The sequence below is a fragment of the Talpa europaea genome, assembly GCF_964194135.1.
Source record: "Talpa europaea genome assembly, chromosome: 9".
NCBI lineage: Eukaryota > Metazoa > Chordata > Mammalia > Eulipotyphla > Talpidae > Talpa > Talpa europaea.
In genome coordinates, this window is record NC_140076.1 from 66,865,467 (window position 1) to 66,886,152 (window position 20,686).

At 47.5% G+C, this 20,686-nt stretch overlaps 1 protein-coding gene and 1 pseudogene across 2 annotated transcripts in view; one reads left to right on the forward strand and one right to left on the reverse strand.

The window, feature by feature from the left end:
• Window positions 1-15,757, forward strand: part of NSG2 (neuronal vesicle trafficking associated 2) — a gene marked incomplete at both ends in the record, with an annotated part of 51,295 nt that extends 35,538 nt beyond the window's left edge. The window contains 2 exons of the mRNA XM_084242079.1: window positions 13,487-13,597; window positions 15,566-15,757. Of these exons, the coding sequence (XP_084098205.1) occupies window positions 13,487-13,597; window positions 15,566-15,757 (303 nt within the window). The remainder of the gene's footprint in view (window positions 1-13,486; window positions 13,598-15,565) is intronic.
• LOC311176506 (reactive oxygen species modulator 1-like) lies at window positions 12,419-12,657 on the reverse strand (annotated as a pseudogene). The gene has a single exon. The product of its transcript is annotated as a reactive oxygen species modulator 1-like (transcript).
• Window positions 15,758-20,686: the final 4,929 nt, after the last annotated feature.

Below are 20,686 nucleotides of genomic sequence, written 5' to 3' on the forward strand. Positions count from 1 at the left end.
GGTCACACAGCCAGTAAATGGTGGTGTAGAGACTTGCTCCCCTGCCAGTCTGGTGCTAGCTCCTCCACCCTTATTGGATGTTGCTTCCCATTTAAATCCTGAATTCTCCAAACCTTGAGTACCCTGCATGCTCAGAAGCCTTTCATGACTACTGCCAGATACAGTAAGGCTCATGTGACATCTTAATTTAGATGTTTCACCTTATGTACAGTAACCCGGGGAAGATTTGTGAGGGCCTTCTGCTGTGGACTATTTGTACAAAATACGGGTGGTTGACACAATTGTGGTAGATGCTCCAGAGCTCACCTTGTCCAGGAGCCCGAGTGGGAGGAAGGCCCAGGTGGTTGAACAAATGTGAGAAAGAAGAGGCCTGGCCTGGCCTGGCTTCGAGACCCTTGCCTCACCTTAAGTAAGATGGGGTAATTACATCTCTGTCAAACGGTAGCTGTGTGAACTCAGCAAATCTATGCATGTAAACCTGCCACCTGGCTTGTATTAGATGCTCAAAAGTGTTAGGTCCTTCTTCTCAATACCCCCAAGTCTCCCCTTCTCTGTGGACGCCGGTGCAGAGTCACTTTGGAGATGTTCGGTGGATGCACAAGCAGGATACACCATTTAGTTCTTTAGTTCCCTCCCCTGCCCTGTGCAGTCACTGCCACATACTGTCCTCGCGATCCAGCCCCAGCCCGGCTCACACCTTGGATCCCTCACCAACTTTTTGGAACAGTTTGGGCATAAGTCCTGGTTTCAATCTCTGTTGACCCTGGACTATCACTTTATGGAAACTTCCTTTCCTATAAAGAGGGTTAAAAGGATCAACACTACCCTGTCACTGAAATGTTTGAAATGAATAGTGAGTGAAAGTGCAGATTTGTGTCTACTGCCCCAATTTAAAAATTGGTAAATTTCATTTCAAGTTTAGAATGTCTGTTTTTTCCTGAAAAAGCAGATCATTGACCATACTTGGATTTCATTCCCACCCTTGACAGCTATCCTCTGTCCCTGATCGATGGGACACTTTCCTTTTAGTCCATGTAGTCCACAACACACCCTGTTGCCTCACGCCAGGCTCCCTTCACTGCTTTTTGTCGCTTGTCTTCTCTGTGATTGCACATAGTAGGTGGTCAGGAAAAGTTGACCCCCTCATTCTTGAAAGGTTGTTTAGATCTAGATGCAGGTATATAGATCTCTAGTCTGCATTTACCTTTGACTTATCAGCTTACAAAGACACAACCCTATGAAGGCTTCAGTTTCTTCCTCCTGTGAAAGTCTCTTTATCAGAGTCCTTAACATCCTTTGTTTCCAGATGAACAATATTCTCAACTTTTGAAATGAAAGCTGATTCAAGAAGCTAGAGATTTATCTGTAACACAAGCCTGGACCCCATATCCCTGTTCCTTCTTTCTAATGATTATGCCAATAGCAAATTAAATTGGGAAATGAGTTATTGCTTTGGTATGTTCCAATTTAAACTGTGCCTTTTCTCTTTCAAGGGCTCCACAAATGCTAATGAATTCCTGGCTCTAGCAGGGATCACACTTCTGCACTGTGCCTCCCTCCCAGGGGGAGTTTGGCTCTCTAGGTTCTGAAAGAGAGGCTTGAATTATTGCTCATATAAAGTTTGAGACCACAGATGTTTCATTTTCCTTTTCCTTTCAAAAGGCAATTTACTTAGCTGGATTCATTGAGGCCCGAGAGGATGGGCTTCCCTAATGGGCTTGTGGGGAGCTTCCATGGGGAGCTGACCAGACAGCTTGATAATACAATGTTTTCCGTTTGGGAATGGAGAGAACCTTTGTGTTCTAAACAGCCACTCCAGGGGAAGTAGAGCGGGTGGAAATGCACACAGACTTGGGGACCACACCTGAGTTCAAATTCCTCTTCTTCCTTCAGTCCTTGCATTTCCTTATGCAAGTGACTTAAATTCTTTGGGTCTTATATTTTCCATTTATAAAACAGGCCAAATGAAGTCCTACCTTTTAGGGTTGGTGTTAAAATTATTAATAAGAAATAAAGTTAAAGCAACCACATTGTGTTTATTAATTCTTGATGTCCATCTGGAGCCTTTCCAGTGAAAGCCTCTTGGATATGGGGACTCAACCCATAAACAAAGCCAACTCCCTCAGCAAAAACTGACCAGAACTGAGGAATTAAGCAGAGTATGAACCATGAGCAAAACAGATGCTCATTCTCTAAAATGGCCTCCAGCCTGCCATTTTAAGGGTTGACATTTCTACCCACGAGATAACAAGGTAATATCATGACAGAAATCATTCTGCTACATTCATTCACTTTATTGAACATGTGCTCTTCAGACCAAAGGTGATCTACAGATCTTCCTCGACTTACTGTGTGGGCGCAACCTGATAAACCCACTCTAAGTGGAAAAGCGTAAGTGGAAAAAGCAATTTTTCCACCTAACCTACCCGATGTCGTAGCTCAGCCTCACCTACCTTAAACAGATCACTTTAGCCTACAGTTGGGCAAAACCATCCAACACAAAGCTTATTTTACTATAATGTGTGCCTATCTCATGCAATTTACTGAATATTGTGCTGAAAGTGAAAGTCAGAATGGTTATTTGCCTTCATGGTGGTGTGACTGACAGGGAACTGCCGCCTGCTGCCACTGCCCAGAATCACGGGAGAGTATCCAATTGTCCAGGAAAAGAGCAAAATTCAAAATCTAAAGTATGGTTCTATTGAGTGTGGATTTTTTTGCACCATGGTGAAGTTGAAGTTAAAAGTTTGTGATTTGAACGTTGCGAATGGCGTGCATATGGATGATCTCAGGTTGCCTTTCAACACGCGGGGAGCTAGAGAGTATTGTAACTCCTGTTTTATAGATGAAGAAACTGAGGATCAGCTATGTTATGATAACAGCTGGGGGGCATGTCTGTCCTCAGAACAGCCCAGGTCTGGCCAGTGGGGATGGCCATCTGCAGCCTTGTCCTAGTATTTAATAAAACCCAAAGGAAAGTAATGTCTTATCTTCTGAGGAGGCCAAAAGGACCCACAAAACCATCATTAGTGCTTTGTTCAGTCACTCTGGTTGTCTCCCATGAACAGATGAGTCTGATGAATGCAAATAGAATGAATTCACTCATGTTGAATGAATGCCGTCTATTTGGCATGGAAAATAGCACTCAAGACACGGAACTGTGGGACAGGTCAAGGGAATCATAATTTAGATACTGGGGTGCCTCCATCCTTGGAGGCATGGAGAGTGAGTGGCATCTGGGCGCCGACTGTGTGCCAGCGTGCCAGGGCTCATCACCATCATATTGCATCCTCACATCAGTACTTCAAGGGAGTTACTGTGACCCCAATTTCTAGATGAGAAAGTTGAGGCCCAGGAAATGTAACAAGAAAACCAGGAGGTGGAGGGGGTGCGGGGCTGGACCCCAAGCATGGGTGTTTCTGGCTTCAGTCAGGACAGTGAACACTACTCTATTTTTCTCTCTTGATGGGCACAGAACAGACGGAGGGAAAGTGTTCCACCAGAGGCCACTCTGAATGTGCACTGCCCACCTGAGAACGTATGGTCTTGGAGGGCCGACTTGACTGTTAAGTGTCATTTAAAGATGATAATGATCTCACCACGTGGCAATGGAGTCAGCCTACTCCACTGCATCTGCAGATTGACAAGGGTTAGGAAGGGGTTTTGGTGCCAGAATCCTTCCATTGTTTCTTCCTGAGCCTCCCTGCCAAGGGAGTACATAAGAACCCCAAATGGCAAAGAGCTGCTTTGTTCACCTGGAAAGCACCTGATAACTTGATAGGCAGCTTTTTATATGCAAAGGCTCATGGGACTCGGGATGGGTAAGCTAAGCCAGCAGCCAGCTTCTCATTCAGTTTGCCTGGTGAGAAAAAGGCCAGTTTAAAGCGCACTCTCCAGCACTGGAGGGTAAAAAATGTGAGACAGAAGGCAGGAGAGAGTGTTTGTTTCCAATTTCTAATGTCAGTTTCACGCAGTGGAAGCCTAGGTCAAGATGCCACAGGACAGGAGAGGAATAGACGAGAAAGGAGGTGGCCGAGGCTCCTTCCACGCAGGAGGAATAAGACACTTATCCTCTCCTGATGCTTGAGGCAAGAAGTAAAAGAAGAAAGAAGTTCATGGCCCTGGGCCTGGGGCAGAAAGGGGAAGGTGAAGACAAAGACCTAGTGCCTTCCTGTAAGGCGCAGGGTCCTTCAGAAAGCATAGTCATTGACTGCCAGGCCCTGACAAACAACATACAGGATGACTCTTCTCTAGGGGGAACAGGGAAAGGAGCATGAAGGGAGCTGTGTGGGAGGTCCCCGGACCACCCAGCTGGGTAATTCACTAGACGAAATCACAGGATTTAGTCTGCAGTTGCACCCACGTTAATGTTAATGACTTACAATAGCAAAAGCATTCCAGGATTTAAAGTCCAGACCACAGAGGGAAAAGGAGCGTGAGCTGAAGTCCAGGGGAACCAGCCTCGAGCTGCCAGTGTCCTCTCTTGTGGTTGTGTGGTGACGACACTTGTGAAATTGTTATAGGGCAACCCCGATATAAAATAAAACGGGTTGCCTGGCTGTGGGTCCTCACCTGCGCGCTTAAAAGGGACTTATGAATACTCCACTACAGGCACACACAAAAGGTTAATAAAAGGTTTATTTACAAGGGAAAGAGAATTAAGGAAATGTACAACTCAGGGAGAAAATAGGAAAATAAAGTCTTTAACGCGTCCTACCCGATCCGCCGACCTGGAAACCCAAAGGCACTCTCAGAGCTGGCGGGGAGCCAAATTGGGGGACCCCCCTCCAAAGCCTTTATACCAACCTGGCTGCTGAACCCCACCCTCAGGTCCCAGCCACCTTCCCTTTGGTGGTGATGGGATTTGGAGTTCCCAGTGTCTTTGGCTTTGGCCTGGGGTGGGGGTGGAGTCCACAAAGCCTGCATGGAATTAGCTTTGGGACATCCTTTTCTCCCTAACAAAATGTCAACCAGGGAAGCATGTTAGAATCTCAGGACCTTAGATTGTTGCTGGGGGCTTGTCAGATAGACATGGCCTCTGCCTGGCTCGTGCCCAACTTGCCAACTTCCTGAAGGAAGGCGGATGTTTGCCTAAACCGTGTTGTTCATACAGTGGAGGCACAGTGAGCCTGTCTTGCCAGTTCAGCAAGGTAGGCATCCTCCTGATGCCCAAGTTCCCAGGGTCAGCCTTGCAAATTGACCTGTCCAAGGGCAGCTGTCTTAGAGCTGCCACTTACTTAGACTGTTTTCTGTGAAAACCCCTCCTAGACTCCTCCTGGGCAGGGAGTGTATGTCTGTGTATAGGACTGGAGCGGGGAGAGGTATAAGATTGGGTCGAGATTCCTTCCTCCTCATGGACTAAGACTGGTTGCAAATTGAGTAGAGGAGCAGTAATGCTGTCTCCCCTCCACCCCGCCCCGACATGACTGACTTTGGTTTGGGAAAGATCCTGCTGTGTGTGCTGTTGTGATATTGGCAGGCATTATTTCTCACTCTTGCAAGAATTATAGGAAGACATGGAGTAGCTTATCTGGCTCTAAAGCCCCCGCTGGCATGTCTGGCAGTGCCACGCATTGGAACTTGAAGATAATTTAGAATTTTCCAAGCCAATTTTACTGACCTGATTTTTTTTTTTATCAACTCTTCTGCCAAGGAAGGGGATTGAGGAATCAAAGTAGCTTAATGGAACAAGCTATTTGGGCTTCAGGGCTGGCGTCTCCATGGAGATGTGGATGCAGGCTCTGTCTCCATGTGGGTTGTGATGTGTCTGTGTGCCTCTCACTGCAGCCAGGATGCACAGGGAAGGCCCTCTGGGAGGAGGAGGTGACCACCCTGCTCTGGAGCCTGGCCCTGGGCTTGGCTGAAGTGAAAGGATGTCAGTCTTTCAAAGCTCACTCATGTGCTCTTTGTGGCAGGCCCTGACCCAGAGTGGAGCAGGCTGTCCCTGGAGCACACTCCTGCTCTCTGTATGCTCACAGCCTGTTGGGCTGTGCTGATGGGTCAGAAAGTCTTGGTAATATACAGCCATATGTGAAGGTGGCCAGGACAGAGTACAAGTGAGTTCCATAGAGGTCTTATTCATGGGGGAATGGTGTGTGTTTGTGTGTGTGTGTGTGTGTGTGCGTGCTTGTGTCTGTGTGTGTCTGTATTTCTGTGTGAGTAAGTCTGTGTATCTATGTCTTTGTGTTTAATTCTTTATGTGTCTGTGTGTCCATATGTCTGTGTTTGTGTTTTGAGTCATGGCCTTATTTTGTTTCTGGTGGTTCTATGTGTCCGTGTGTGTCTTTATGCCTATTTGTGTCTCTGTGTATGTGTTTCTCTATGTCTATGCATATCTCTGTGTGTGTCTGTGTGTTCCTAGAATGGTCCTGGGATGGGTGTGATTTGGGACAGGTAGCAGAGGTCAGTGCTGAAGAAAGAAAGTGTTTGGAACCCACTTCTAGTTGCTGAGCTACAGATGGGCTGGAAAAGCCTGATAATTCCCCCTGTTCTTCAGTTTCCTCAGCTGAAAAACAGGACTCTCAGCAGTCCCCTCTCTATGGGATCTAGGTAGGACTGAGCCATCAGATGTGCCTGCATGATGTTGTATAGACTTAGGGGACCAGAACCTCTGGGTGTAGCATCAGGACCCTGCACCTGATCATTCTCTTTATGATGCCCAGGATCTGTAGGCCCACTGAGTCAGGACATAATGTCAGCCCCCATGAGTTGTTCATAGGAGCAAAGGAGAAGGCTCCTTTGCTGGTTAGCAAGGATGATGGGCTGGGAGGAGAGACCAGAAAAGAGATGGCTCATGTGAGAGGTACTTTTCTGGCCCCTCAGCACAAATTCCCAGCCAACCATCTAAACAGTGGGACCCTCAGACCTTCAGAAGCCCCATCCTTGAGGGGCTGTCCTTGGGTCTGAAAGAACAAGTCACAGGTGATGGCGGCCCAGTGTGACACCTGGTGGTCCTGGTGCTGAGAAGGCACCTGAACCAAGTTCAGCTGCAGCCATGCAGTTATCACAGCACTGGGGACACCAATAGAAGCACCACTTTACCATTTCACATACACGGGGCCTTTTGCTTTAAAAGCATTTAGTTTGGCTTTGCCTTCTTCATCTTGGTTGTTCCTCAGATAGTCTAGTGTACATTGGACTAACGATTTTGCATCACCTTGAGATAGTGATGTAGAGGCCTGCCTTGGTTTGGGGGTGATTTGTGAGGATGTTCTAGGTGATCATGGAAAGTTAGTATGGCCACCAGGAGGAATCAAGATCTGTGCAGGAATGCCTGGGGGTAGGGACAAATAGCAAGCATATCAAACAGACTTGAGATAATGGCAGGACTGTAATGGTTGTCTTTCCTCTTGGGTTTCTTATAATAATGGTAATATAGATATTTAACAAAATAGACTTTAATACAGTTATAGATTTATCAGCTTTATAACATTTGGTTAGGTAATTGGACTTCTGAGTGAGACAACCTGAGTTCAGATCCCTACTCTGCCCCCATATGTAAAACATTCCATCAACCTCTGATAGACTATGTGTAAAACAGAAACATGGATAGCACCTGCCCGACAGAGTTTTGAGGACGTGAAATAATGCAATGCATGTTCATGCTACATGGGTGCTTATTAAGCCATTACCATGGGCTGGGCTGTTTAGGGTTCCCAGATCCAATTCTAATGTATGTGGAGGTTTCTCCACATCAACAGTAATTCTCAACAAGATTCTAACTCAATTCTAACAGGATCTACCTGGAGAGAAGGTCAGATTCTGTAACAGGGTGGTCCCAGGAAAGGGGGAGGTTCCCTGCCCCACCCAAGGGAGGGTGGAGCTGAGGAGGAAGAGGAGAAGCTGCAGAAGAGACTGAGGAAGGAAGCAGGATGGAGCCAGGAGACCTGGAAGAGGCGCATGGAGCCTAGAGACACGTGAAGAAACTGTGCTTGTCTTTTGGTCATGGACTGGGTGACACAGATGTGGGTGAGACCCGTGGGGAGGTGACAATGGCAGCTTTTATCTTGATGTTGATTTTGCTCTTTTCCTTCCGGGCTTGTCCGGTTGTTTGTGACCCTTTTCTGTGGGTCCCCACTGGAAGATGTTTTAGACTTGTAGCAGGCTTTGGGGCCTTGTTCTGGGCCGATCCCATTTGGATGGAGTTTTACCCACGAGGGGACGGGTAACTTTGGGTGCTTCATTTAGAAACTAGACTCTTTGCCTTTCCTGTATTGTTTCCTAGTTTTATTAAAGTTCCTTCCCATTAAAGTCTCCTATGTTTTGTGTTGATGCGGCGGATGGCAGAACCCATTTAGAATAGGCAGGTTTGCGGGGTTTGGGCTGCCCCTCTCCCTGTCCTATAACAATTCCACAGGTAAGGGCTCAGTCTCCTGAGACTGTTCTCAATTTCAGAAGCCAACTGCAAGCCCAGCCTGTTACCTGTGCTTCTGACCAACTGGTTACAAATCAGAGACTTCCTTGACCCCCTCCTCAGGTTTGATTAATTTGTAGAGCTGCTCACAGAACTCAGGAAACCCAATAACTCACTATAACATAATTTTATTATATAGGAGCATCCCGGTGGAAGAGATGCATGGGGCAAGTTATGAGTAAGGTGTAGAGCTCACGTTTCCTCTCCAGGGGTGCTGCTCTCCCCAAATCTCTATGTGTTTACCAACCCAGTAGCTTTCTAAAGCCCTTCCTTTGGCTTTTTTATAGAGGCCTCATTATTTTCGCATGGCTGATTAAATTATTGGCCATTGCCAGTTGAACTCTACCTCCAGTGCCTCTCCCCTGGCCAGAGGCCAGGGAGTGGAACTGGATGTTTGGTTCCCCAGGCAACCAGCCCCACCCTTGGGTGCTTCCTCAAATATCACCCCATTCACATGACAAGATATCTATGTCACTCTCTAATCTTAGTAAATTCCAAGACTTTTGGGAGTTGTGAGCCAGGAACTGTGGATGAAGACCAAATATGTATAAAGCATATATTTTGGTCATTTGAATGATCGAATACATAGTTCATATAAGTCAAAATATCACCTAGGCCTATTCCAAGGGTCTCATGCACCACATTCTGTCTTACATTATGTGAAACTATCAGTGTCAACCCACTTCAGAGAGAACTAAACCAAGGGTTCCAAGGCATAAGCAACCTCCCCAGGGTCCCACAGCAAATAAGTGACAGTGCTGGACTTTCTGTCTAGACATTTTGGCTCCAAAGATGTTATACCATTCAGTGCTTGAGGCTAGGGAAACCAGGGTATCACTTGGGCAGAATTTATGGATATTGTGATCTCCTCTCATTTTCCACATCCTCTCATTTTCCAAGTCCTATCAGGCTCTGTGGGGCCAAGCCAGGAGCAAGGCACTGCAGCTTAATTTTGTCTCTGGAGCTTTTGACTGTCACATAGGAAAGACGAATGTGTCGGACAGGCCTGTTTTTACCTCCCCACAAAGTGCAATTTCCCCAATGTGAATGGGCCTATTGCTTGGAGGTTTCTAGGGTTTGCATTCTTCATAAAAAGGGCAGTTTATGAAGGATGGAGGTATCCAGAGGCTGAGTACATGAATGTTAATGAAGTTCATTCTTCCCCATATAATGAGAGCCCAAGATCAGCATCCTGGCTTGGCAGACAGTGGGAGGGGTTTTGTGCGTTTCTTCTCTCCCCACCTCCTGGGGTTTCCAAGTCTCCAGTGACCAATCTCCAAGAATCAGTTTAGAGTACATTATTGTCTTTCTTCATTGCACTATTGCAACCCAGGGACTGAGATGGTGGTCTTCCCGTGGCCCTGCCGTGTCTGGGGAACCCTGGCTAAGGGTCCTGCCCTGGAGTCTGACAAGAGGTTGGGTCTCTGCTCTGTCAGGACTTGGGGTTGCCCATATCATGAGGGGTCTCAGGCCCTGCATCAGGCTGAAGCGGGAGTGGTGGCAGGGTGGGCCGGCCACTCTCTCCCCTCTCCTTTGCATAAGGGAGGTTCATAGTCACACGTTGTCTGTGGACACTCCATGTCTGTGTCCCAGTCTTGTGGGCAGCTCTGCTGAGGGGAGGCTCTGCTTAGTGTCCCTTTGACAGAAAGAACCAGCTTGAATTCTGGGCCTTTTAAAACAAATAGCATGAAATTAACTACTTTCTAGTAAGCAAGTCAGTGGCATTTAACACATTGGCCATGTTGTACAACGATCACACTACCCAGCTCCAGAGCATTTCATTATACCTACCCCTCTGCCCCTCCCCACAAGGAAACTCTGATCCTCTTAGTGGACATTGCTCACCGCCCAGCCCCAGCCCCAGGAAAACATCAATCTGCATTCTGTCATCCGTAGAGAATTTTCTGATTCTGGCTATTTCATCTTTTTTTTTTTTATTTAAAGATTTATTTATTTATTTATACAAGAACTGGGGTACAGGCCAGAGTTTTGGGGGGTAAGAGGATTCACCAGAGACAGAGTGGGGAACAGAATAGGCAAATTGACTGAAATACATTGCTGAGGGGAGCAGCGGGCAAGTCAGGAGAGGTCTGCTGTGCCATGTGGGTCACCTCCCTAGCCAGGGATCAAACTTGTGCTGCAGTGGCTGTGGTGAGCTTCATAGGTAGCATCTTAACCCCTTGCGCCACCAGGGAGGCCCCTGGCTATTTCATCTTAATGGAATCATCAACACATGGTCTTTATCATTTGGCATCTTTCCTTCAGCATGCTTTCAGGTCCATCCACACTTGTAGCAACCATTGGCACTTCATTCTGCTTTATGATTGAATAGTGACCGATTGTATGGCTAGACCACACTGGATTTATTAATTCTTCAGAGAATGGACATTTAACTGTTTCTTCCTTTTGCTTATTGGGAAAATGAGCCATATAAAGTTCCTTACACCCATACTCTAGGCACCTGCAGACTGGCTGCTCCCAGGTCCTTTGCATTGGTGGGAAGTGTCTTGGGTGACCTCCTTCCTTGTAGAAATGAAATTCTATCTTTGGGGGTCCTCAGTAGACATATGTGTCTTCCGGGTACCTCTTGTTCCAGGTTTCCACCTCCTCTGACATCTCCATCTCTCCCCATGACTTGTGGGTGGCTCCATTCCAAGCTCTGCACCATCACCGCACTCCATCATCACCCCAATCCCAGGCAGGAACTGGTAATTATACAACAGGCTATTGCTTGGGATGCAAAGGCGGGGAGTGGAGAGCACACTGTTGACAGTAATTTAGAACTGAATTTCCCATGTCACTGTCTAAAGGAAAAAACACCTTTTCTCTGTACCCTCATGGCCCTTCTGACAGCAAATGTGAGGGTTTTTCCATACCAAGCAATTTTCCACTTCTTGGTGGATACCGAGAGGATGTCCCACAATTTAACTCAACTCTGATACTAACTGCGCGGAGTCAGTGCTTGGTCTCTCGAGGCTGCCCCACTGCAGCTGCCAGTCCCAAGTCTCAGGTGTGTTCACCTGTACTTTTGAAATACTGCTGTCACTGGAGAGTCCCCACGCCTCCTCCTCAGGTTCCTTAATAAGCTAGGACAGCGGCCAGTCCAGAGAAAGTTCTTTACTTCTGCTTCCTGATTGATCATGAAGCACACTTGAGGGTACCTGTGATGGATGGTCAGGTGCACAGGGCCCGGAGTGGTCTGAGCAGGTGTTTGTAGTTTGGGACATGCCACCAAGTGTGGGTGAGCTTGCACACCACCCTGGAAGCTTTGCACCCCGTTGAACCCCCTTGGTTGGGTTTTTATGGAGCTTTAGCTACTTAGGCATGATTGATATTATCTCACTGGCCTTTGGCCTCTTCTTGCTGGTTGGCTCCCTTGGCATCCAGCCCCACCCTTAGGGGCTTTCCAAAAGTCACCTCATTAACATCAGCTCAGGTGTGGCTAACAAGGGCTTGTTATGAATAATAAAAGGTGCCTCCTTTACCTTTTTGGATCCCAGCTATTTCAGGATCTGGACACAAAAAGCAAATATGGTAACAAAAGGCCCTCCTATCATGCTCTTAGCGCTTAGGAAACCACATAGCTAATTACAAAGGCTTTAGGAGCTCTGTACCAGGAACTGAGAAGACCAATATATATATATTTCTTATACAATATCACTCTGTCCTAAAACTTCATCCTAACACAATCATAGGGAATTTCTCACAGCGTCTGCCCACAAGATTTGGACAGCTTGCCTCCCATATTCAGCGCCCTCTTTTCCTTTCCAAATTCCTCCCATCCAGTTTTTAAAGTCGCCAGCAAGCAATTCCATTCATTTGGAAAAAGGAGGAGTCTTGCCTCCTTGCCTCTGACTGATTTGGAGATCATTAAATGTTTTTAAAAAGACAAGGGGTACACCTTGGCTTGGATTTTTTTTTTTTTTACTCAAAGGCTTGTTTTATTATTGAATATGGGCTAGAACTATGGGAGAGGATAGATGTAGTAGGCAACAACTGCCTTGATTAACATCGGATGCCCATCCCGATGGCCATGAATGTGCCAAAGGTGCCGCCACTCTGCATCATGGTTTTCCCGATGCCGCCCTCAGCTCCCGACCCCGCATTCCGGTCCTTAGACAGGAATAGGTGCCGAATAGCTTCCCGGCCGCTATGCCCACGGCACAACCCATCACAAAGCCCATCTTCATGTGGTCAAAGCATCTTGGCTGGGATTGTCCGTAGGGACCCATGGCCACAAGCATCTTGCTCGCGGCCCAGTTGTTGAGCTCTACGTCTCACACGGTACGCGAGGCTGAGCACACTCGCATCCCCTTGACTTGGATTTTTGAAAGGCCCTCTCTGTTTGCCTTGTGCTGGTTACACCTTGGGGTCAAGGCAATTGCTTGTTTGAAGGCTGTTTTGATATTGCAGGTGAGAGGCCCATGGCCTGGGCCAGAGTGGAGAGGTCTCCTGGGTTAAGAAGTAGTCAGATTATGAGTGTGCTCAAAGGCAGAAATGCTGGTTTCCATTTAACTAGATGTAGATCATGAGTCATGGATGATTTCAAGTCTTCAACCTAGTGCCTACAAAGGTGGAGTTGACATTTCCTGATATAGGGAAATGCAGGTGGAGCAGGGGTGGAGGGAAAGTAGGAATGTGGGTTGGGGGTGCACCTGGAGTGCCAACTGGGTGTCCAAGTGGAGATGAAATAAGCACTTGATGTTGCAAACAGGGATTCGGTAGTGGCAGTGGTGAAGGGAGTAATGTGAGGCAGAGGCACAGGAACTGATGACTTAATGATCATCCAGGTAGCCCCACATTTAATAGGAAAAGTAAATAGGGGTGGTGGTGGAATTACACATTGGGCCCAGAGGAACTTCAGAGGGTATCTGGCAAAAAAGGGAAACTGAGGCCAGAAGATGTAAATGATTTGCTCAGCACCACACTGCAAGTTAGTGACGGAGCCCTTTCTTTGGGCCTTGGCACCTACTCCTCTTTCTAACCCACCAGGCAGCCTGCCAGTTTGAATCTGCACATATGAACTGAAGGCAGGCCAGTTGAGACTGATAACTTAGTCTTGTTTGCTTCTAGGTCACCATCCTTGTCAGCCTGGCCCTCGCATTCCTCGCCTGCATCGTGTTCCTGGTGGTTTACAAAGCCTTCACCTATGACCACAGCTGCCCAGAGGGATTTGTCTATAAGGTAAGGAGATCCTGGCAGGTAAGCAGCGCCAGGTGGCTGTCAACTTCAATTAGAGGGTTTTTCAGCATCAGAGTTTCATTAGCATCCAAATTCTGGGTGTCACAACCTCCCTGCAGCTGTTGAAATTGTCCTATGTGTCTGGCAAGAAGTTTTTCATGAGGACTGGGTTTCAGTGGGCAAGAGTTCCTTAGCCCCTGTGGTGCTCTCCAGAGTGCTGAAGCCAGGAGGGAGTCTGGTTTCCCACAGCAGGTCAGCAGTGAAGGAGAGCTAGACTATACCATGTTCTGAAAGCTCTGTCTTGGCCTGGGTCTTCCTGGGTCAACGGCTGGTTCCTTGTCCTTGCAGTGGCCTAAGGGGATCTAAGGGTGGGAAATGGGTTTTTCTGAGGTCCCAGTCCTCTACCTGGGCCCATTACCCCTGATCCCTGCTTTACTTCTTGCAGGAGAGGGGGGTCTCCTGGCTCTCTGAGCTTTCCTGCCTACAAAGCGGAGGCTGATAATACACACAGAGAAAATTTAAGTAAAATCAGTTTGTCAAGAGTCTTCTATACAAAGGGCTCTCAACACATGTTAGTTGCAAAAAAAGGAATCTGTTTTAGAGCTAAAACAGGTGATAGTCATATTTATAAATAACCATTTAAAGAGTCTTTATTTTGTGTCAGGGCTTTGTTAGACATTTTACTCACATTACTTCAACCGAGCTGTACGGTCATTATGCAAAATGGGTCTTATTGCAGACCCCCTTTTTTTCATCAGAGGAGATGGAGGTTAAGAGTGTTTTGTTAAGAGAGCTTTCCAAGACATATAATTACATTCCAGAGATAGGGACATGGATGTTCTCCCTTAAAAACACATTTTTTTTTTGGTTTTGTTTTGCCACACCACCTCCAAGGATGGCATTTTTTGGTAACTAGAGCTATGGTCCCGAAGGATTGACCACAAGGGTCCATCAGGGAAAGCTGAATGAACTATGGGTAGCCACACACTGGGTCTCCACAGAGTGGAGAAAGTAAGCTAAGAAGGTCTTCCTTTCCTCCAGGAAAATAACAAAGAAAAAAAGTGCTACCTTTGTGTGAGGAAAAGGGGAGGTGAAGGATATTTGCTTGTATTTTCAAAAAGAAATCCTGGAGGGATAAATTAAAAAAAAAACAACTAAGAAAGATGGTTACTCAGCAGGGAAGGAAGGGAACAGAGCAGAGGGGGCAGGATGAAGGAGACTCCTCTGGATGTATCTTGTTATATAGCTGTCCTTGATATATGCAAATTTTGACATATATAAAAAATAACAAAGAAAGTAACTCCTGAAAATTAAAAACAACTGAAACAAAGAACCTAGCTCTCTATCAAGTTGTGGACATAAACTCATGAAGAAAATAAATATTTCAGAGGACTATGGAGCACATTGCGTTGACGATCTGCCCTCAGTGGGATGCATTCTAAGGACAAAGGGTGCTGCAAAGAAATCTTACAGTCCATTCAGTTGTCTGGTAGTTACGACACTGTGTTATGCTATGACCGCTTGATCTATGCCACAGAGCAATGCAAGTATACAATTATAACAATGTTAGGAATCAAGGTTTTTGATATGAAAGAAAAGAGATTACAAGTATATAGTCAAGGAAGCAAAATAAACAACCCCTGGCTGTGGGCACTGGCCTGGGAGATGGTGACTCAGCCTGATGAAGGGCATCTGACGGCTCCAGTAGACCGATGACAGCCACGCAGTCGGCAAATAGAGGTCAACCTTGAGTTTCTATCAGCGCCGGGGCTATTTCTTCTGGCTCCAAGTAGGTGGCAGCTCTGATGATGGTGATCATGTGGGGAAGGACTACAGAGAGGCAGGCCCAGGCCGGATGCTGCCACCTCCCTTCTGGCTGAGAACCTCGTGTGTCTGTGGCCTCTGATGCGGTGGTGGAGTCTCAGGGAGGGAGGGAAATGACCTGGCCCTGACTGTCTCTTTCTTCCCCAGCACAAGCGCTGTATCCCGGCCTCCCTGGATGCTTACTACTCATCCCAGGACCCCAACTCCAGAAGCCGCTTCTACACTGTCATCAGCCACTACAGCGTGGCCAAGCAGAGCACCGCCCGGGCCATCGGGCCGTGGCTGTCAGCGGCCGCTGTCATCCATGAGCCCAAGCCGCCCAAGACCCAGGGCCACTAGAGGCCCTCCCCAGCCAGAATGGGGGGTGGAGAGGGGGACCCCTCTTGGCTGAACCAAGCTCCAGTTACAAGACAACACTGTACTCCCGGGATAGGGGGGCGGGGGTGGGGCTAGGGGTGGGCTGGGGGGAGGGGGGAATCTCACCGAAAATATCGTGCACTGGAGTTGTCTGAATCGATATTTCTTTTTGTCCTTTGGTGTTGTTGCTTCGTCCCCGAGTCAGGCTCATGTACAAAGGCATGTTTCGTGTTGATTGTTCCCATGTAAGATATTTTCAACGCCACTGCTTATTCTTTGTTAGGAGTATTTTAGAACAGAAGAGGAAAGCAAGGAGGAACTGGCTGCATCTGGAGGATGTTGGAGGACAGGCAGGAGCTCTCTGGGCTTCCAAGAGGAGACACTGTAGCTTCGGTATGGGCTTCAGAGGGCACAGTGTATTTGGGCAACACACCCTGGGGATCTTTGGGTGGTCTCTGGTCTACAGGCTAGGAATATGGGGAGTCAGCACCCCTGAGTCAAGAAGGACTGATTTCAACATTAGTTTCACAATGCAGTTTACCTGCACAACTCATACCTGGGGGCTCCTAAGTGTTGGCCAACCCAGGCAACCCAGGGATGTGACTGGATAAGCAAACATTGAGTATTGGGCACTCATTTTTGGTCTTTTTGTGTTTCCAGATCTACATCTATGTAGACAGGAGACACTGCCACAGTGTAGAAAGTGGCAGGGGTAGAAAGGGAGAGAGAAAGGAGAGGCTGCAGGAAGAAGAAAGGCACAGGCGGGCATGTGGCATTTGACCAAGGTATAAGCACAGGCGCTCAGTTTTGACATTTTTGTTCATTTGTTGTTTCCCAAAGTGCTGATAACAATCAGCAGAACAATAAGAACCATAGCCAGGAAGCTCAGGGGACAGCCAGGGAGGCTTTAAGAGGGGAACTGCAAAGATGCCAAATCATTTCAGAAGGAAGCTGGAACATGGGACAGTCTTTTGCCCACTCCTTTGCATTGATAGGGGACATCGTCCAAACTCCCCAGTCTGGTTCTAGAAGCTCCTGACAAGCAAGGAGCGTTAGCATTTGCCAAATCTCCCACTGCCCTGGAACTCTCACGGTGCTCTCCCGCCAGTGTTTTGGGGAGGCCGGCTCTGTGGGGGTGTTGCTCCAGCCCCAACAGGCCCAGAACTAGCTGGGAGAGTTGGTTATTGGAGATGTGATACAGCTTCCCCGTGAGGCCCTGCTAGGTCATTAAAAGGCATGGTTTTGTGGCTTGCTATGTTGGCCAATCATTGTACACAACAGCTGGGTGATAAGGAGCACAACTCAAACTATTGTGCCAAATGCCGTCATCTGACTTTTCCTCCCTGCCCCACCCCCCCCCCATCACCTCCAGTCACCTGTAAATTCATTTGTCACCGAAGTGGAATAACAAAACTGTCCCTAGCAAAACCGCTGAACGCTTTATAATTTAGTGGTGTATTTTTGTCAGTAGGTAGCAGAGGCTGAAGTATTTTTTTGGTGTAATTCTTGAACTTTTCTGACAGGAAACAAATAAAGATAGATGTGTCTGACAGCCTCGACTTTCCTTTGCAACTTTGCCTGCAGCTCTGTGCCCAGTGGGGAGACTGTCGAGCTGGGGCTCCCAGCAGCCTGGGCTAACTCTGGGGACAGTGTCCTGTGAGGCTGGGACTGGAATTGGACTGTGGGGGGCCTAAAATGATGCTGAGGTCAGAAGCCAGGACAAGAGATGCCCCTGATTACTTGAAACACGATGCCCTTGAACAGGTGAGGTGAGATCCGCTGTGCACCTACTGAGGGCCAGGCTGAGCCAGGCCCTGGGTATGCAGCGATGAAAGAACACACTCGCTACTCCTCAGTCCAGAGGCAGAGTTGGGCATGAAAATAGATGTTGGCGAAAGGATGTTACTGTGTGACTATCTTTGATCATTAGCTAGCAGCTTGAGGAGGAAGATGTGGGGGTGAAGAGAATGTTGAGGGATATACCCTTTTCACGATTGACTCACGGAAGGCTTATTACAACCTGGGAGGGTAGGTGTTACTGGCCTCCATCTCACAGATGAAGAGACTGAGGCTGAGGGGGATAATGAGGTGCCCTAGGGCTTAGCAGGTAAACTTGAATTTGAATCTAGAATGCATGACATATTTGACTCCAAGACTGCTTCTGTATCATCCCAAGCCAAGCTGTTAAGGTCTGTTCCTCAGAAAGCCAAGTCACGTTTTAAAGCAAACTCACTTATTCTCGGCCCACACTCAGCTCTGTCAAAGGTCCATGTTAAGGACAGCCCCTTGCTCCACCACAGACTAGGTGCTTGCTGTGTCATGCTTCTGGGGAAGGAGATTCCCCTTTATTAACATCACTGTGGCCCTCATCGCCACCCCATTCTGAGGTGGAGAGTTGGAGGCATGGAGCAGCCCAGCAGTTTGCACAAGGTCAAGTGGTTTGGAAGTGACAGAACCATAGTCCAAGCCACCTGTTCTGGCACCAGCATCTTTAGCCCAGGGCCCTTCAGCAGTGATCGCTCATCTATACCTGGCTCTGCAGCTTCTAATGAGTATTCACTCCACTTCTGTAACTTAGAGGCAGGCCATCTGTGGAGGAGATAGCATTGACTCTGGGCAAAGGTGGAGGCAGGAGCCTCCAAGCTGATCCTTGCACCTAATAGTGACTCACAGCCGGCGAGAAAGGAGGAAGAGAATGTGGTGAGTCGGCAGAGCACCATTAAATCCTGGGTTCCAGCCTCTCTTTAGGGCACGGGAGCTGCAAAGGACAGGGCAGGGGTCTGGCTTGGCATCCCACTTGCCAAGGCAGTCTGATCCATATGGCCAATGAGTAAATACCCACGACTTTTCAATTACACAAAGTCAACTGAAGACCTCACGGACACATGTTTAAACATTCTGTCATAAATGGATTTGCCACTCCATTGCCTCAAAAAATAAACCAAAGCTATCTTTTCTCTGGAATGAACAGGGGGTGTGATTGGAAAGAAGAGGGAATAAAACGGATGGGAGATGGGCACACACATTTCTGTTTTAAGGAGAGCCCCTGACAGGGTCAGAATTTTCTCATCAGAAGAAAAAAGGAGGCTACCTCATTTCTCGCAGACATGCCCAAGGAGTGAGAGATTAGTTCTAGAAAAGGGGCTCTGGTCAGGGAAAAGTTGCTGTGGATTTTGGTGACAAGTCTTGCAGAATGCTGCTGGCTGATGGAAGGTGGGGGAGGGCAGGAAATGACTCTAAAACAGCATCAGGTTAGCAGAGATCTCTTTGGCTTGTGCATAGTTTTCAATTCTTCACCAGCACCGGAAGCTCTCTCTTGGGGGACTTCCCCATGATGGGGAACTAAGACAGCATTGAAGGGATGCCCCAGAGGAGGTGAGTGGGAGTTCTGAGCAGAGGACATGTCAGTGGGGGGGGGGGTGGTCAGTCTAAAATCTTGGAGGAACTGGCCTAAGAATTGGGCCATGAAGGTGGCTGGGTTGGGTTGCGTTTAGATGGTAAAAATTCAGGAAGGTGGAGAGAAGCCTCTGTAGAGCCTTCCGGCCAGATTAGGGAACAGTATTGTAAAGGTGCAGAGGACACATGGCTGTGCTGCTCCTACAAACGCTCCTGGGATGCACCCTGTGCCGGGACTGGATGCAAAGACTGCATGAGTACTGGAAGCTGCTGCTGCTCCCCTGGGGTTCCCCTTCCAGGCTGGGGGGGGGAGGTAGAGAAAGAGACAAATCTCCCTGGGGAAAAGCAGTGATGGCCAGTGACAGGGTATCTCCAGGTCAGAAGATACTTAGGGAGATACCCATTTTTCTGGAAAGCTGAAAGACCACCTGTCAGAACTGCTGTCAATCACTCGACCAGCTCTCCACCTCTCCTGTGGGGAGTCATGTGGGAGAAGAAATAAATCGTCAATTTTTTTTTCCGTGAAGCGCACAACGCCATTTCTTAAAAAAGTGTAAAGGGGAAAGGGCTGGTTTCCATGGCAACATCAATGCAGGTCCCCATAGATCAGCCTGGTACTGCAGGGTGTTTATCTGATTCTGCCCTTTTGTCATAAATGATCTGCTTCTGAGAACCCAGACCCAGATGCTCAGAGGCAGCCTCTCCCCGCCTTGCCCCAGAACACCCTCGGCCCCTCTCTCTATTTTCTCTGTGCCCATTCTTTCGTGGTCTGTTATTTCATGGTCTGCTTTTCTGTCTCTTTTCAAGGGACCATTGCCTGGAGGCTGTGGGCTTACCTGACAGCACGAGTGTTTCCATTGCTGGTTCCCAGTGAGTGTTGTACTGGGTGTGGGGTAGGGCGCCCAGTGGCCTGTGGCCAACTCCTTTCTCTAAGCTTCAACTTCCCCCATCTTTAAAATGGGGGTGCTAATCATCCCCATTTTGCAAGAATTCAGTGAAATAATATTTACCTAGAGCAGGCACTAAAGGAGTTGAAGTTATTGTACTTTGAATAATACCCTTACTCAGATTCAGTTTCCTCATTTGTAAATTTGAATTGTTTATAAATAAACAAACTTTTCCTTTCATGGGATTGCTGTGGCTTACAATGAGGCAGTGGCAGTGAAGTGCCCACATACAGAAATTGATTCCTCTTGTCTGCCTTAGGAAGCTCACGGGTACCTACTGACACTTTTCCTCCAGCCTCTCTGATATTTGCTACCACAGACGTCACAACTAAGCTACAGGCACCCCATTTTCCTTGGGTCTGCTAACAGGCTTGAAGGGCTAAATTTATTTCCACAACGGCATCATTTTTAATGATAATGTTAATTTAAAATATTGCTTCAAGATCTTTGTCACATTTCCCAAAACAAAATTTATCAAACTTTATAAACACATTTTTAAAAAAACTTTAGATTTCAGATTTTGCCAGTTTTCCAATAAAATCCTTTCCTGTTCCAGGATGTCTTTGGG